The sequence below is a fragment of the Silene latifolia genome, chromosome Y (assembly GCF_048544455.1).
Source record: "Silene latifolia isolate original U9 population chromosome Y, ASM4854445v1, whole genome shotgun sequence".
Lineage (NCBI taxonomy): Eukaryota > Viridiplantae > Streptophyta > Magnoliopsida > Caryophyllales > Caryophyllaceae > Silene > Silene latifolia.
The window spans coordinates 181,813,912-181,831,883 of record NC_133538.1 but is presented as its reverse complement, the minus strand read 5'-3'; the positions used below and the strand labels follow the sequence as shown (position 1 = coordinate 181,831,883).

Genomic DNA, 17,972 nt, shown 5'->3' with positions numbered 1-17,972 from the left:
TCGGCCTTGGTATTCATTTTGTCCTAGCTTCGTCCCTGTGGCTGGGTATATGGGTGATGAGGGTGGCACAGACGGGCGAGAGGAGGCTGAGAGGGTGGGATGGAGAAGACCGGTTGTGGGGACAGTTAAGATAAATGTTGATGCGGGTTTGATGCAGGGGGTCGGTATGGGATAGGGTGTTGTGTGCCGTGGTGATGATGGCGTGGCGAAATGGGTATGTTCGATTCCAGTGGGTGTGGAATGGGAGCCAGCATTCATAAACCCTTTAGTTTTTATGTCCACTGACCATTAAGATCAAAATGGAAGAACGAGTATTATTCTGGAAAATGATTTGGTCACTTTGATACACAGCTCACTTGTTGGGATCATATATGAGTACCCTTATAGTTATAGAGCTTTGAGCCTTTTGGAGCGAGTTAAGACACAAATCAGATGTAAACATTATGAACTCGAGTTGAATTTGAGTCAGACTAACGTCTGTATTCATCAAGACTGCACAAGAACACTATCCATACAAATCAATTCTAGAAGACTACCTAATAACGACTACCTTAGGGTTCACGGAGGGGTTCTACCATCTAAAACCTTCGAAAAAGTGAAAAGTGAGGATAATGGCAAACATAATGAAAGAATAACCCCTCCTAGATGATCCTCAGCCATCATACTCGCCCTCAGCAAATTTGTTTTCTGGATAGTACGTCGCAACAACTGGATTCCCACCAAACTTTCTTCCATTCATCCCGGCTCTGGCCCTCAAAGCACTCTCTGTATCAGCGTACTCCAAGAACACCTGGGATATGCTTACGCGTCATATTAGACAAAGTACCACAAGTCCATAATCAGGCTATATTATAAATTGTTGTGCTAGGTAGCACCAAAACGGACACGGACAGAGACACGGACACTTGAAACGACATCTCATGAAATTCAGGACACGGGACACGTTATTTAAATTTAATAAAATATATTTTTTATAGTTATAAATAATGTACGATCTTATTTTTGTAAATGTATTTGATATTAAATTTAAATAATTAAAGGTAAAATTTGACCGTGACTATAACTCATTCTCATTTCCCACCCAAACCCATCTTCTAATCACTCTCTTTCGGTCTTTCCACATCCCATTCCTCGTTACAAGTATCCAACACGTTTAGGCGTGTGTCCGACAAGTGCCGGTGTCGGACACGGGACATCTGGTTAGGAGCGTCTGGCTACCTAGCTGTTGTGATCTATGCATCTGAATCATAGATACATATTTTGAATGCCATTGAAACCAAATTGTAAGGCATTCTTTGCTACAATTATGGCACAATGCCCTAGGCCCCAAAATCAAGAAGCAGTGGCGACCAGTTCCGGATCAAGTATCACTAAATGGGCAAGTTTGCAGAATCCCAATATATATGTGAAAACTGACATTAAATCTAATTCTGGCTGGAGCAAAGCCATGTGGTCAATAACCATAGTATGGTTTACTGACAGGCTACTGACCCAATTAAATAACTAACCCATCAGGTGTTTTGTAAATTAAAAATCATGCAGCAGCTAACCTTTCCAAGCCCTGGTGATGGCCCTCCATCTGCTTGCGGATGTGGGATGACAACATTTACCACAGCTCCTACAATAAACAAGTATAACAGTAAACCGTCTTGTCAAACAAAATACAATTCATGCTCAAGAATGTTACCAGTAACAATCCACAGAAAAATGAATTATATAAGAACAAGATGTCAGCAACTGTGTGTCTGCATCTCCCTCAACCTCTATTAGAATAAGAAAACTCACAAATGACACGAGTAACAACAAAGATGTTTCCAAAATAGAACAAAAATTCAGATATGCAAATTGTGAAAAACATACCAAATTTTTTACCCTCTTCTTTCATGTCTACAAAGATATCTTCGAACTCCTCATCATCCATGAGCTCATCAGGATTCACACAGTTAGTTAGACAAATAACCTTGGTGGCGAGACCACTTGGTTGGAACATCATCTTCTGCAAGGTAAAAGGCATACGGTTAAACGACTTCTCCTCCAATATTCTGAAAGGAAAGTAGATAGTATACACTATGGACTTGCTTAGGTAGCTATACGGTTATAACCAAATAGAAGGGTGCCCTAACACAATGATCTCTTCCACTATGCCAACCAATCCAATCACAAGAACAGAAACAATAATTGGTAGTTCCGTTTAGGGCTGTTTGGAAACCTGAATTTCATTTTAAAACCCAGATTTTAAATGGGAAAACTGAAATAATGAAACTCAAATGCAAATTCATTGTCAGGCAAAGATAGAGGTGGCAATCAGGTCAGTCGAATGGGTTTGGGTCGGGTCATAACGGTCTGGGTCATATTGTGACAGCATACACTTTCGGGTCGGGTAATTTCGGGCCGAAAGATGTATTGGATGGGGTCCAGTCATTATCGGGTCCGGTTATTTTATCGCAATACTTCGATTTTTGACCAATGACTTTAGTTTTCAACCATTATTTGGATGAGTTACTTAATTATTAAGTCAAACGTATCAAACGAAATACTATTAGTGTCATTTTAATCAATATTAAGCTTAATAATTGTCGGGTGGTCAATTTAATCGGGTCAATATCGGGAGGTTCCTATCGGGTTGGGTCGGGTCGGGTTCGAGTCACTGACCACCAGGTCGTGTCGGGCTATGGGTCGTCATCGGGTCGGTTTCAGTTTGCAATATCCTCGCATTCGGTCGGGTCAGGCTTACCAACTCTAGGCGAAGCTAAGTATTTCCAACCCAAAATTTGGATTTCAAATGCGGCAAGATACAAATTGATTTGCATAACCCTAAGATTTGAACCAAAAATCGAAATTGATCTCACCTGATTATATTGTAGCATGATACTTGCAACCTTTAATTAACTCGTCATTGATAAGAAAAGTTAAAAGTATGAGACTGAGTGAGGATCGAGAAGGTCTGGGTGAGATTGAATTTCAAAAGAGAGGCCATAGGGTGTCATGTGTTTTAGGCTTCTCAAAATTTCTATCAAAACCCGAGTATTTTGCCTAAATTCAAAATCTAAACCGTTGATTGCCAAACATGATTTTTGGGTCAAATTCAGATTTAAAAAGGCTATATTAACAATATTGATACAACTGTCTTACACAAGAGACAAGACTTACTGAAAAAGATAAAGCAAGGTACGCAATATTACCTGCAGTGCTATCTGCTGCTGTGCATGCATATAAACACTCTCTTGCTCCGGCTTAGGTTGTTGAGTGCCTTGGTTTGCACGCCTCACAGTAAGGGTTTTATCCCCCATCTTAATTCCATTCAACGCTTGACAAACTATGTCGGTAACCGATATATCTTGATACACACAAAATGCATAGCCCTTGGAGTTCCCAGTTTCTCTGTCTTTGACAAGGTCAAAACCACGAAGAGGTCCAAAAGATTCAAGCAGCTCTCGCACCTGAACCTCTGTGAAATAATATGGAACCCCACCAACAAAGATCCGGTCAGGACCCTCAAGACCACCAGCAGATCCTGGTGTCAAGCCAACAGCAGCCAAGTCCAGGTTTGGACTGGGTTGGCTTGGGCCAAGTGCCGCAGCAAGCGATGGGTTGTAATCACTTGGTCTCCTCACCTTCACGGGAGTCCCCTGGGATAGCCAAAAAATATTTTAAGTTAACAAAATTATTGAGGAATCCAGTTTCTAAAGAGATTTTTAATTCAACCCGGCATGCAGGCATATAAAAGCAGCAGAAAGGGTCATAAATCAGCAGCTTCCTCAAAAGAGATACTTCCTCCATTCCAATGGGTTCTATACATATTCCTATTTAGTAAATTCCATTCAATTCTATACATTTCCTTATTAGGTTTTTAAGGCACAAAGTTACTTTTATACCCTTCCTACAATCCCAACTATTCTCATCACCGGTCCATGACACTCATCTTCACAAACAACCACCACCACTCCTCTCCACCAAAACCAAAATGTCCACCACCACTCTACACCACGCTCATCATCGGCGCACCGGCGGAGCTTCGGTCTCTCCTGCACGAACAGCGACCAACTTCGGCAACCACCAACAGCGACGGAGTATATATAAAGACGTAGGTCCGACCATCGTTTCTTCCCCTCCGGTGAACGGTACAGTGGTCGGTTTTTGTAGATCTATATTAAATATGGAAGATAGAGAGGGGGTGTCGGCGTCGAGTGAGATTGGTGATGGGAATAGTAGTCAGCGGTAGAGCGAGCGGTTGTTTTAGACGAGATTTAAAGAAGAGGAGGGAGGGAAGGGGCGTCGACGCCACGGTAGAGAAATAGTTCGCCGACGACAAACGATTCCGGTGACGGTGGTAGTGCGTTAATTATCAGGTGCCGGGTGGTGGTGTTTGTTGTGCTGGCAGCAGCGTGACAGTGTTAATGGTAGGGCTTGGATGTGGGAGATAGAGTTGATTAGGGGTAAAGTTGTAAAGCACAATATAATAATACTTTTCCTAAAACTTTGTGTCAAAAGGAAATGTATAGAACCCATTGGAATGGAGGAAGTATAATTTACCTCAAATATAATACCATCTAGTGCCATTGCGTTACTGGCCTCCTCCACAGATCTCATCTCGACAAAAGCAAACTTCTTTTCATAGTTTATATACACATTGACAACAGCATCACCTGAGCATCACAACATTTTCAATTGAGAAGAAAAAGTGCGCATATACAGAAAAGATAAATAAATGAATACAGTACTCCGTAATTTGTAACACATATTTGTTGAGTACCTGGGCCAGCAGAATTTCCGCCAATAGCGGCCATAACATGACTGAAAAAGGTAGCAACAGACTACATAACAAAAGATAAATCAAGGTTATTACCAGTAATATACTCAAAATATAAATAGTGTAACGATCCTATGAGAACAAAATATGAAGGAAAGATGGGAACCTGTTCATTAGCAGTGGGAGTGAGTCCACCTACATAAATCCGACGAGCATGTCTAGTAGCCTGCAAATTTATTTTCGTATGTCAGCAGCATGAGTGATATATTGGATGAAGTAAGTAATCATACAAAGTTGCAAACTACAGAGTATATAATTCAATAGATAACCTGCTGAGTCATTGCTTGTACAGGCATGACCGGAAGACCTGGGAGCTGCAATAAAAACACGCATCAGAAAAATAACATGACCAACAAAAAAATTATTAAAAAAAAATTTACTTACCTGCCCTGTAGCCAAGGGAAACATGTTTGGAAACATATTAGGAACTGCAGGAGCAATCCCTGGCATCTGGCCTGTAAAGATTACATGCACGTAAGAAAAATGACCATGAGGAAAATGACCAACATAAAAGATATACTTCCTCCATTCAACTCCACTCTACCACCTTTCCTTTTCCATCCATTCAACTCCACTCTACCTATTTCCTAAAAAAGAATGCCAAATGACCATTTTGTTCTCATACCCCATTACTTATTTACAATATTTGCCACTCATACCCCACTACTTCTACATCAAACTCCACCATTTTCCACTCATACCCCACTTAATTACATTATACCTCATTATTTATTTACAATATTTTCCACCCAACCCCACTCTTCTTAATATTTGTGCAAAATACAAATAGGTAGAGTGGAGTTGAATGGAGGAAGTACGAAGTATCTTTTATTTGTCTACTCATTCATTAATTTAAGAGAGTAAGACTCCCCTTTTATCTAGACTGACATTATCATATCCTTTTACTTTAAACAACTGATATGATCATATACTCTTTTCTGATGGTACGCAGAATTACATTGTACAAGAAAGTATGAAGCATGCCATGTTTCTGGGGTGCAATTGTAATAACTGTTGAAACACACACTAGTCGCCAATTAAAAATGAACAAAACCCAACCTGAGCATCGGTTCTTCCTTGTACATTAAAGCTACAGAAGTCGGCTCACACATAATGTCGGCACAGTGGGGCAAGCAGCCTAACATTACCTTCTTACAACCAACAATAGACACCAACAAGAGAGAAAGAACAAAGACAAGAACAAACCAAAATATCTCAGTACCAGTGTTATTTGTCTAATTAAACAAAATGAAAAAAAAAGGGCAGCCCGGTGCACGATGGCGTCCCCGCTAGGCGAGGGTCCGGGGAAGGGTCCCACCACAAGGGTGTAATTGGGGCAAGCCTTCTCTTGCCATTTTGGCAAGAGGCCGCTCCAAGGACTTGAACCCGTGACCTCATGGTCACATAGCAACACCTTAACCGGTGCGCCAAGGCTTCCCTTCTAATTAAACAAAATGAATAAACATGAAAAATTCCAACCCATCTGCATACACTACACTGCAGTCAACAATGAAAATAAAGGGTGAATGAATAAGCTTACCCAATGAAACCATGTAATTTGATATAAACTTTCCACACTAAAGCAACAAAAAAAAGCAACAGTTATGAACTAAAAACAACTTTTGATAGAGAGGATGTTATACCAGGAACGGTAACGCCAGGCAGCACTGAAGTTGGTGGAGGCATGTCAAATCCGCTAACCCTTTTACTGCAGCACAAAGTCGGTCAGTAGCAAGGTACGAAACAACATCAGTAACAATGCACTAAAAGCACCATCGTCAAGTGAGAAAAGTTAAATATAAGCTAGTGAAACCCTGGATATATTCAAAGTAATTTACAAATCGTGTACAAGTAACAAGGAAGCTATGAACTTCATGGTGACAAGCCAGATTCTTCCTAGCTTATACTATGAGCTATACAGTCGAAGACTGTTTATTTTATTTGATTTTAGAAAAAAAAAAATATGAAATGAGTAAAAGAGAGAATCCACCAAAAGTCAGTATCATATACATGACATGCAGAAACGTCAAACTTCATAGGTCCATGTACTCATTTTATAATCTCCAATCACAAGTTCCCAAAACCTAGCTTCTTATAATAAGCCAAACAAAGCCATGGAAAGACCTCTTAAGCTAACACCAACTTATCAAGTAAAAATTTTGATCAACTTCAAAAATTACTTTAAGCATATGCTAAAATACAAAGTAGATGATCTACAGGATAGTAACCCTTTCTTGAAGTGGGAAGATGAAAATTTATGCTGGCCACAAAGTAAAAAAGTTTTAATAGAGAGACAAAGGAAACTCAGTGATGGTCCTCTCTTTTCAGCAAAGAAGCTTACACTTCAACATAATAATGTAAACAGATCTTTTAGACTATCTCATATAGGCATTGAATATTTGAATTACATTTCCAATCCCTTAGTTAGGGTTCAACAAGCTTTAGTCTGACACACAAGCAGAGAGAGATGCATGTTTCCACAAATTGCAATGAGTAGTAACTGGAAACCATAAAAAAATCAATTGTGATGGCAATGATCAATAAAGCCTCAAGCACGATGCAATATGACTAAATAAGCAACATGCACCAAGCAGGGTTAACTAGCTAGTCAAAGATTGCAGTACCTCTTAGAGCGTGAGCGAGATCGTGACCTTGAACGAGAGCGTGATCTTGATCTATGATGAGATCTTGCCCTAGATCGAGATCGAGAGCTACGTCTATACCTGTCCTCATCATAGTCCCTTCCCCTGCAAGTTAAAACCCCGATCCAAAATCAACACGGAGCAAAGAAATGGTAATACAGTCCCTCAAAAAACAAAACAGGGGTAATACGCTGATAGGAATTACAACTTTCAAGCAGTGGCGGACCCAGACCTGAAAAGAAGGGGGGTGCACCTTTAAACTAAGCCGCTTGACTCAGGTCATATACACAATGAAAATTTAATTTGAACGTAAAAATAAAATATAAAGTACCCCACATACAAACTGAACCAATTTTTGATTGATTTGATTATTTGAAATAAGCTACTCATACATTTTTCTCATTTTTAAAGGGAAAAGTAACAGTGAATTTCATACTTTTATGGATCTCAAAAAATCTCGAAACTTTTGTATTTTTTCATCAATATTAAATGAAATGTATATATATTATTTGAATTGGCAAAACAAACTGAAATAAGGGTGATGGTACGGTAGAGAAGACGAAGGCAAGTGGTTGGTGGTCTGCATTTTGCAATTTCATAGTTTTGGAATAATAATTGAACTAAGCAGAAAAGGGTAACGGCAAAAAAGGGTCACTGTAAAGGTTCGAACCCCCACCCTTCCACTGTTTGATCTCACTTCTATCCGCTGTAACGCGCCTTGTTTTCTGATCTATATGACAAACAAACAGTATAGATACTTTTCTAGTAGTAGTTTTTTAAAAAAAAAAATCAGAAATGGAGGGTGCGCAACCCCAGGTCCGCCGCTGCTTTCAAGCAAAACCATCAGGAGTCAGTTAAACGTAAATACTATAACACAAACATAAAAATATACAATGATTCTTAATTTGCAATGCAAAAAACACAGAAAAAGACATGCAAGACAGGTTTAATAATTGTGCATCCTTACCTATCATAATCTCGACTACTATGACGATAATCATCATCATCAATTTCCCTGCTCCTCTCCCTCCTTTCACTCCTTTCCCTGTGCCGATCTCTGTGGCGGTCACGATCTCTATCTATATCTCTATCCCTGCTCTTTTCTTTATCTCTCTCTCTATCCCCGCTCTTCTCCCTGTCCCTATCTCCATCCCTGTCCCTGCTCTTCTCCCTGTCTTTATCTTTCTCCCTGTCTCTGCTCTTCTCCCTCTCTCTCTCCCTGTGCTTGTCCCCCTTTCTTTCTCTATCTTGATCCTTTTCCCTCCTTCCTGGAGAAACCTGCTCGTTACTTTCGGAATCGAGCTGCCAATAATGTATTAATAGTTAGCAAACTTTCATCAACAATAAGCAAAAATATAACTTAATTAATACCAAAGGAACATCCCCATTTTTTGGATATTCAATCACACATTCACACCCCACAAGAACAATAAAAACAATAATTACACTGTTAAACAGAACATTTTTCTTAGTACGAAAAACGAAACATAGGGAAGCACATCTCTTTGTTACATGATCATAAAGCTCTGAGGCAGAGCAATAATAACAAAAAAACACTGAATAGAACACCCACTCGACTTTTGTTATAATTCCCCAAGGTCAAAAGAAGATTGCTATCTAGAACAGGAGAAAAAAACACTACACATTTAAATGATACGCCGCACTACATGATTCATGCTGCCTAGTGAAGCGACAGCTAAATGATGCATGCATCATCAAACTCCCAAGTTCACATTGAGCACGAAAACAAAGTGTTGAGTCCTCCGCAACGGGCTATAGATATAGGTGCATGAGACCGGTCCACAAGCAAGTGAGGTTCCATCCTAAAACCAATTGGTGATAGGAGGAGTAGCCCACTTACTTATAAGCTAGTCCCTTCACTATTATTCTACCGTTGTGGGACAATGCCCCTCACACACATATGGCAACAATCTTCCCCTTCACATGTGTGTGTGCTGAAACTTCCCCTCATTTGCGCTACTCAGCACCCGACACAACCCCGATGTCCCGTATCGGGCCGACCAGGCTACTCCGCACGATGCTACTCCGCACTCTAGTCAACCAAGAGAGAGAGTCGAACGGTGCTGCTACTCCGCAACCACGAAGCTACTCCGCGCCATCTCGAGCACCGTCACCACATCGCACCTTGCGGTCCCAAGCCGAACCCCGTCGGCTCTGATACCACTTTTTGAGTTCTCCGCAGCGGGCCTATAGATATAGGTGCATGAGACCGGCCCACAAGCACGTGAGGTTCCATCCTAAAACCTATAGGTGATAGGAGGAATAGCCCACTTTCTTACTTATAAGCTAGTCCCTTCACTATTATTCTACCGATGTGGGACAATGCCCCTCACACAGATATGGGAAGAGACCTCAACACCAAAGTAATAAAGTGTTCTTTATAAGCTATCGGTTCAACGTAGATGTCATATAATATCACAAAATTGGGACAAATAATCAATGAAAATTGAGACAAAATAAATGACGTTCCACAATCCCGGCTCTCCACTACCATAGAGAGTCAACCTAACTAGATTACCATACTTAAGCCCCAACAAAGGTACTTTAACAACCAACTCTATAATCACATAAAAAACAGCTTGATATACAAATTCAATCTTTCAGAGGAGATTATCAAACTTAAAACCTTACATCATTACGTTAACAAAGCATCATGATCATACTAAAAAGATAACAACTTGAAACACAAATTCTATATTTCAAAGGAGATTATGGCGCTTAAACCCTAACATCAGTACATTAATAACGAAAGCTACATCAATCAACTCGAAACACAAATTCAATCTTTCAAGCGATTATCGCGCTTAAACCCTAACATTAGCATATCAACAACGACAGCTATTGCCTATCAGGCTATAATCATATAATAAAACAACTTCAAAAACACAAATTCAATCATTAATTAAATGATTTAATGAAAAAATCTCCAAATTATAATTGATCATCGTTTGGAAAAATCTTATCAATCGTATTGTAATTAATCAAAGAGAATAATTAGTAAAGTACCCTAGAGTTAGTATCATGGATGTCGGCGGCGATGCCGTTGCCGAAGGTGGGTTCCGGCGGCGGTGAAGCGTGATCTACGCCGTTAGTATCGTACCTATCTGCATACGACATGTTTATTTCGCTATTGTGTATTTTTCCGATAGACGAATGATGAGTATAATATAAGATCAATAATGAAAACACTGACCTTTGGATTGTATCTTGGTCTTCGATTAACTCCGTCTAGCTGCCAGACTATTCCGAATATTTGGATTCTTTTAGTTCTATTTCGGGTCAAATGATTAATCATCAAAACTCATATATTAAATTCAGCCCCAACATACCAAATGATTTCAAGGAACATATTATTAGTATTTTGACTCTGCAAACAAAAACGAATTTTGGATTGTATCTTGGTGTTACGATTGATCTTGAGAAAAGATCATTATCATTAATAAAAAGTCATACGACATCTACAAATATCGCCAGTTTCGATCGGATACAAATCGATTCAACCATAGAAAATAAATTCTTGTTCAAAGAATGAAAACATCGCAACAGTAGTCTCTATCATCGATTCGCCGCAAAAGGCTTTCATCCATAAGAGGGTCTCCGAATCTTCCTTGACGAGTATCCATTTCTTCCGACGTGATTGATTGTAGCCATGAATCGGACAAAATATGTAAAACCATATAACGATCTATAACAACGCCGATCTTCTCGCGACTTATTAGAAAACCGCAAACGAACGTAAAACGAAAGCACTCAAACCGAGAGGAGGACACCACCGATAGACGGGGACAGAGCCCTAAAGAGAGACGAAACAAAAAAAAGAAAGCGGAAATTAAACAAAAACATAAAGGAAACAAAACGGGACACGGGAAAAACGGAAGTCACCGCCTCCCTACCAACCCACAACACCGCCAGATCAAGCACCACCCCACTCACTCCCTCAACAAACTCGTCCGATAAGACCCGACGGCCCACATACACCACGCATACCCGAGAGAGGAACGAAAGGGACCGTGCACGATCCAACCGGGTGTGGGTAAGAAAGGGGAGGAGGGTTAATCGGAAGAGAGGAGACGGGTCGCCGGAGAAATGTCTTAAGAGACCCCATCCCCGGCGACATGGTAGGGGGTTGATGGGTGGCGGTGGGAGGAAGGAGGAGAACGGCGGCAGCAAAGGGAGAGGATTTAGGGTTTTGTGTTACGATTGATCTTGGAAGAAGGAAAACTGCGGCCTTTCAATTCCTTTTGGACAAAATCTCGAGCAAAATCCTTTCTTGGGGTCCGGCAAATTTTTCACAAGCGTCTAAGTTGCTGCTTATCAACTCGTTTCTGATGTCATCTATTTCTCATGTAGCCTCTGTCCTTCCGATACCTTTACAAATCGCCACAAAGATAAATTATCTAATAGACCTTTTCTGGTGGAAGAAATCTCATAACAAACGTGCTCAGCATTTGTTACGCCCGGAAACATTTCAGTTGCCAAGGTTGGAAGGCGGTCTTGGGATTAAAAATGCGTGTATTGTAAGTCAAGCGTTGCTGACAAAGACTTTCTGGCGTTGCCACCATCAGCCTCATTCCTTTTTTTCTAAAATCCTTCGCCCAAAATACCACAAAGATTTTCCTATCCCTGAAAAGGTTTCAAAATACTCTGCTGCGTCTTTCGCTTGGAAATGCGTTGTTAAATCAACGTATCTATTACGGGATGGTATTGCTTGGAAATTCGGGAATGAGAAGCTGATCAATATTAGGAATGATGCATGGATTCTTGGTAACAAGCCTACCTTTAGATCTTTTATACTTTCTAACGATATCAAGTTTGAAGATCTCTTACTTGATTCATCTCATTGGAACAAGAGCATTGTTTTTAAATATCTCCAAACTGCTTCCTCAAAGAATATTTGCGCCTTGGAGGTTCCTGTCGACCTTGTGGATGATTACATTTACTTGAAATTCACTGAAGATGGAAGGTATTCAACTAGTTCAAGCTACTCCTTTCTTCTACACAAAAATTTGGCCTCGGTTGCTGCCACTGTTTCTACTTCTGTTTCGGATTTCCCAAGGGATTTGATTTGGAGGCGCCTTCCATGTCAACCGCATAGTAAGATTTTCCTATGGAAACTTGTGCACGGTATCTTACCCACGGCAGATTTGTTACTTAGAAGAGGAATGGTAATTAATCTCACCTGCTGCTTTTGTCATTCGAAATGTGAAACTTTAAATCATACCTTTCGTGAATGCAACATTGTCAAACATGTTTGGTCCTCCAGTTTCATGGGTATCCGATCTGAGGTAAGTTCCCATATATTGCTGTGCTCTTGGTTTAGTAATTTTTTGGGTTACTTATCTCGTACTTCAGCTGATAACATTTGGAGGCTTCTGCAATTCCCTCTTTCTTTGTACGCTATATGGAAGCATAGAAATAATGTGATTTTTAGGGATTTTTCGGTTTCTCCTGATGCGGTTATTCGCGAAATTGATTTGCTTTGTAATCAACAACTAGAATTTATTTCCAGGATTAAAGACAAATGCCAATCTGTTAGACAGCCTGATGAGCTCAGTCATAACCTGCAATCCTTTCATCACTTCTTCCGAATGGAGGTTGTTTTTAATAAGAACAAGCAGACCGGCTCTTTCAAAGTCTATCAAAATGATCATATCTCACACGAGGTGCTGAGATGCTACTGTTTTCCCATCTACAAATCACTACCTTAGCTCTGAATGGGGTTATGATGCAAGCCTCAGCTTTCAGACTCTACAATGTACTTTTCCAGATCAACAACAGCCGACTTCTCCGACTGTTGCACGATTCTAGCGATCCTGCTTTACCCATCCTTCTATCTACTACTATTCGTTGTCTTAAGTTATTTCTTAGCTGTAATCAAGACTGGTATGTTAATGGTATCGTGTAATGTGACTTTATTTTATTAATAAAATAGTACACCTTTGTCTAAAAAAAACACTGACCTTAATACCTTGAATTTCATTTACATTTTAGTATCTTAAGTAGATTTAGGCCAAAAAAATGGAATATTTCGGCTATTTTTTAAAGACATGACGACGTATTTATGATGCACTTCATTCACATTTTCAACCTCTAACCTTCCCTCTTCACTCTCGGCAGTATTTCACATTTTTTTTTTGCCTAAATCCACTTAAGGTACCAAAATATGAATCAAGTGCACATTAAGGTATTAAGTTTTAAAAAACTTTTCATAAGATGTTAAATTTTAAAAAGTGCAACATTAAAGAGTGTTTTCATCAATTGATTCTATAATATAAGCTATAAAATACAGAGGCTAAGAGGTATTTGGTTGGCTACTTTAAAATGGATTGGATAGAGTCCATTCATTGGTTGGGTAATTTTGGGATGGATTCTATCTCCAACCCTCCCTTAGAATCCCATATTCACCATTTCCTTGATTCAAACTCCATTCCTCCTTTCTCTAACTAGTGGTGAACCAAACAAGTTTAGGCAAATATGGATCTAGAACCTCATACCGCCATAATATCAAACTCCATTCTATTCCATTCCATTCCGACTTGTTGAACCATACGACCCCTTGGTTTGATTATTTTTCTACTCAAGGAGGAATGGAGATGGAAACTTGGGGGGAGAGTAAGGTATGAGATTCAAGGGGTTTGGAATGGAGTTAGAATCCATCAAGTATCTAACTCCATTCCAAAACAAGCAACCAAACCCTAATCCATTCCATTCCAAACCGCTCAACCAAACACTCCCTAAGTGTTTTTTTTTTCCTTCTGGAATGCTCTTAAATCCCTATACCGATTTGTAAAGGGATACATGGAGAGTTGGAGGCGGTGGCCGACTTAGACAGTTGGCACCGTTCTTTTGGACTAGAGTCATTTCATAAATTCAGTTCAACTCACATAAATTTAGTTTAGAAAAAATCAGTTCTTATAAATCGGTTTACCTTTAATAAGTTCATCTCAGATTTATAAATTCAGTTCAGTAAAGTTCAATCCTAAGCGAAAACTGAGTTTAAATCCTCTCGTCGCCTTCATTTTGTTTACCTATTTTACGTTTGCGATTATTTTTATAGAGGGACTACTCTCACATATACACTTTGTTATTAGGTTTCCATTTAACTAGGTTTGGTGTCCGGCCCAACCCGGGCTAACTCTATTTATCGTCAAATCTTATTTTCTAGGAAATAAAATTATGTTATACTTGCTTAACTCATACGTTTACCATTTATATTGAAATGTTAAAAATTATCAACAAATTATTAGATACATTCACTACTCCCGCGCGGTTAATATTATTACTTTCACGACATCTCATGATATTATTATTACTCACTATTTCTTTCACTACTCACGCTATTTTTACAGTTATATCCAGTCTCGTTAATTTTATCAAACTCATATTGATGTGACTCGTATTTACTCACATTTAGTCCCTTAACTAGCCTCGTTCATATGCTTCCTAGCATTTATTAGGGTCGTTTCTATCTTAAGCTTCCTACTTTGCATATTCTATGAGGTTTTGTGCCCTTGGTAGGGAAGGAGCGCTAGCCTTGCGTGTATATAGCAAAACGGAGCTAAATTGATCGCATATAACGACCAAGCATCAAAGAGGAGGCCGATACTAAAGGCCTAAGTAGATAGAACAAATAAATGGGCAATGATGAAGGACTCCCATGGCTCCTCAATGATCCTCATGGATCATGAGGCAGCCAAATGAAGAAGGAAATCTGCATGGAAGGACGGGCGACCCAGAGCCGGACCGGGCGTCCTTGATGAGTCATAATTATATACATATTTATGCCTCCCCTTGATTGCTTTTTATACGGTTTTCGTGCTAGTTTATATCATTTACATGCCTTTTATGTTAGAACGTTGATACTTCCGCTATTTGATGTTTAATTCAGGAATGATGCATTTGAGGAGCAAATGAATGAAATGGGCATCGCGGAGTAGGCATGAAGGAATACACGAAGCATGGCACGGGAATTCATGAGAATGAAGGAAGAGAAATTAAGATGAAAACACGAAGAAAAGAGCAAGAAGCAAGTGATGCCTCGATCGAGTACAATGAGGCTCGATCGAGGAACCTCCATACTCGATCGAGTGAAGCTAGGATTGATCGAGGAACCAGCTTGTTAATTATAATATGCAATGTCGAGAGTTGGGGTATCTGAGAATTGGTGCCTCGATCGACTGCACATAGGCTCGATCGAGGGACCACTAATTTCCAGAATATTCCGCAAATTTCCTTAAGTCGGTTATGTTTTATTATAAATACCTAAACTTGTACCCTAGTTTATTTAAGCTTTATTTTACCTGGTTTCGTAGTTTCTCCTCTAAAAACTCTCTCCAATACTTAGTTTAGTTTAGATTATTGTTCTTAGCTTCAGATCTATTGTTCTACATTATTATTACGGTATTGTTTCTAATCTTTCTTTATTTAATAATTATTACTCAATCGTTATTCATATTTTATTATTGTTCATCATGTTTCTTATAATTGCTATTGCTGTTATTCCTTTTACCACGAGCTGCTAATTTCATAATCTAGGCAGAATGTGGATCTAGGTGTTAGAAATTATTAATTTCATTAATTTAACATATTCATATATGTAAGAAATTATTTAGTTATAAAATAATTACAAATATTATGCATGCAAACACAAATAGAAATAGAGAAGAAATCGTCTTTCTTACTATGGAATTTCGGATTAAAGGGCAAAAGTAAGATCTACTTCTTACTTGTTCTTGAGCTTTCCTTATATGGATGAATAAGGATTCAAGCTTAGAATCCCTCCCAAAGACTTATACCCAAGATAACCTCTTAATAGATTAATATTACTTGATCTAGAATAATAATAATCTTCACTAAAAATTAACCCAAAACTATTTGTTTTTGTCTCTTGTATTTCGGCCAAGAGGAATGATTTTGGAGATTTAATCTCTCTAATTTTTCATAAGATGTAGAGAGTATTTTATAATTTCTTACACTAGAAATTATAATGTGAAATTGTGAAAATAAATATTGTAGAGGAAACACTCTCTATTTCCCCTTGGTAAAATCGATGGTGAGAAGGAAGAGTGCCCTATGCATGGGCTTGTTTTTCTACCCAAGAAGATAGGCATGCAAGGCTACTCCTTAGGGTTAATAATCATGTTCCTATTTAAAATAAAAACACAATATTAATCCTCGTACTCCCTCCATTTTCGGCACTTATAAGATAAAATGGGTTCCATTTTATCTTTGTCAATTTGTCAATTTTGTCACAATGTCACATGTAACATGTTACATGTTTATGTCTCACATTTATGTATTTTTAACGCATTAAAAATCAACATACTAATAAAAATATGTCATATACAAAATCAACTAGTAATTCATAATTACTTGTACCAAAATGGTTTATTGAATTATAAATCACAACGTCTTGTATTTATAATAAATTGTTCATTCAATTTCAATTGTTTCGTAAACAATAATTTTATCTAAGTAATAAGACAATTTGATTACTTAGACCGTATCTTATTTAATCGAATTACAATAAGACACGTCAATAATACTCACAAAATCGTCCGTCAATTTTAAGCAATTTAATTAACCCGTATCGACAAACGATCAATTAAATAATCAATTAAGAGTGTCACCTTTTAGGCATGACCTAAGGGGATCAACTGATCACCACCGTCGCACGACAGTAATTTCAAAATCTAGTCAGCCAATCATTACCGATATGTGTGGACCAGTTGACTGTAAAATATTACATCCCACATGTATTCTTAAAAATGAGATTTAAACATGTGATCTTCATGATCAACAGTTGTGATCGCATTATTGTCGGAGGACACATATTCCAACAATCTCCCACTTGTCCTCGACAAGTGTGCGTCACCACTTCTCTTGTCCTATTACTATCTCCCACTCAATGCAAGGTGTCTTTCAGGTCGTGATGCATGTATTTTACATAAGGTTTTTACCTCATTTTTACACGCATTTCTGTACTATTTATGTAGCATCTAGCTACAAATACCCCCGAATATTCTACTTTGGTTCGTTTTATGTAATTTGCAGGAATTTACCAAGGAGGAGCTAAATAGAGCCTTAATTCGTCCCATTTGCATGCATTTATGGAGAACGGAGAGCCGGAGCTTGGAAATCTAACACTTGGAAGACGCGTGAGCTGGTTTCGGAGGTGTTTCAATGTCTAACGTGCTTAAATAGCTCGATCGACTAGTTTTCTAGTCGATCGAATGCTTTATATGTTGAAGGTTGCTCGATCGAGCAGTTCGAGTAGCCAATCGAGAAGACTTTGCAAGGAGTACTCGATCGAGTGGTTTATTCTTACTCGATCGAGGGGTTTTATGCATAATTGCTCGATCGAGTGGTTTATTTCCACTTGATCGAGTGGTTTATCCTTCTATAAACTTTTTCCGCCTAATTTTCGTATGGGCTTTTGTAATTAGTCCATAGGTTAGGTTTAGGAGATGATTTTCGTATGTTAAAAGAACACTAGACTG

At 38.8% G+C, this 17,972-nt stretch overlaps 2 protein-coding genes across 3 annotated transcripts; one reads left to right on the top strand and one right to left on the bottom strand.

Moving 5' to 3' along the window:
* Nucleotides 1-431: 431 nt before the first annotated feature.
* Nucleotides 432-10,658, bottom strand: LOC141634431 (splicing factor U2af large subunit B-like). Of its 2 annotated transcripts, XM_074446613.1 has the most exons (13): nucleotides 10,480-10,658; nucleotides 8,420-8,754; nucleotides 7,435-7,557; nucleotides 6,454-6,518; nucleotides 5,195-5,265; nucleotides 5,080-5,124; nucleotides 4,917-4,976; nucleotides 4,754-4,814; nucleotides 4,534-4,646; nucleotides 3,183-3,629; nucleotides 1,861-1,996; nucleotides 1,551-1,618; nucleotides 432-790 (listed from the first exon to the last, which is right to left on the bottom strand). In XM_074446613.1, the coding sequence occupies exons 1-13, from the start codon at nucleotides 10,588-10,590 to the stop codon at nucleotides 653-655; spliced, it is 1,773 nt and encodes a 590-aa protein (XP_074302714.1). In that variant the 5' UTR covers nucleotides 10,591-10,658; the 3' UTR covers nucleotides 432-652. The 2 variants fall into 2 exon arrangements, with proteins under 2 accessions (XP_074302714.1, XP_074302715.1); XM_074446614.1 differs by lacking the exons at nucleotides 6,454-6,518; nucleotides 7,435-7,557; nucleotides 8,420-8,754; nucleotides 10,480-10,658 and adding an exon at nucleotides 5,870-5,958.
* Nucleotides 10,659-11,801: 1,143 nt separating this feature from the next.
* LOC141629556 (uncharacterized) lies at nucleotides 11,802-13,378 on the top strand. Its single transcript, XM_074442536.1, has 3 exons — nucleotides 11,802-12,597; nucleotides 12,826-13,136; nucleotides 13,241-13,378. The coding sequence occupies exons 1-3, from the start codon at nucleotides 11,802-11,804 to the stop codon at nucleotides 13,376-13,378; spliced, it is 1,245 nt and encodes a 414-aa protein (XP_074298637.1).
* Nucleotides 13,379-17,972: the final 4,594 nt, after the last annotated feature.

Bases quoted from the DNA above. Each gene is read 5' to 3' on its own strand.
- LOC141634431 (XM_074446613.1), bottom strand. From the start codon at position 10,590: ATGTCGTATGCAGATAGGTACGATACTAACGGCGTAGATCACGCTTCA. The intron at 4,647-4,753 runs GTACTCAACAAA...TGTGATGCTCAG, and splicing joins CGGAAATTCTGCTGGCCCAG to GTGATGCTGTTGTCAATGTG. The intron at 1,997-3,182 runs GTAATATTGCGT...TTTACCTTGCAG, and splicing joins AGCAGCAGATAGCACTGCAG to AAGATGATGTTCCAACCAAG.
- LOC141629556 (XM_074442536.1), top strand. From the start codon at position 11,802: ATGTCATCTATTTCTCATGTAGCCTCTGTCCTTCCGATACCTTTACAA. The intron at 12,598-12,825 runs GTATCTTACCCA...CTCGTACTTCAG, and splicing joins CCTATGGAAACTTGTGCACG to CTGATAACATTTGGAGGCTT. The intron at 13,137-13,240 runs GTGCTGAGATGC...GTACTTTTCCAG, and splicing joins ATGATCATATCTCACACGAG to ATCAACAACAGCCGACTTCT.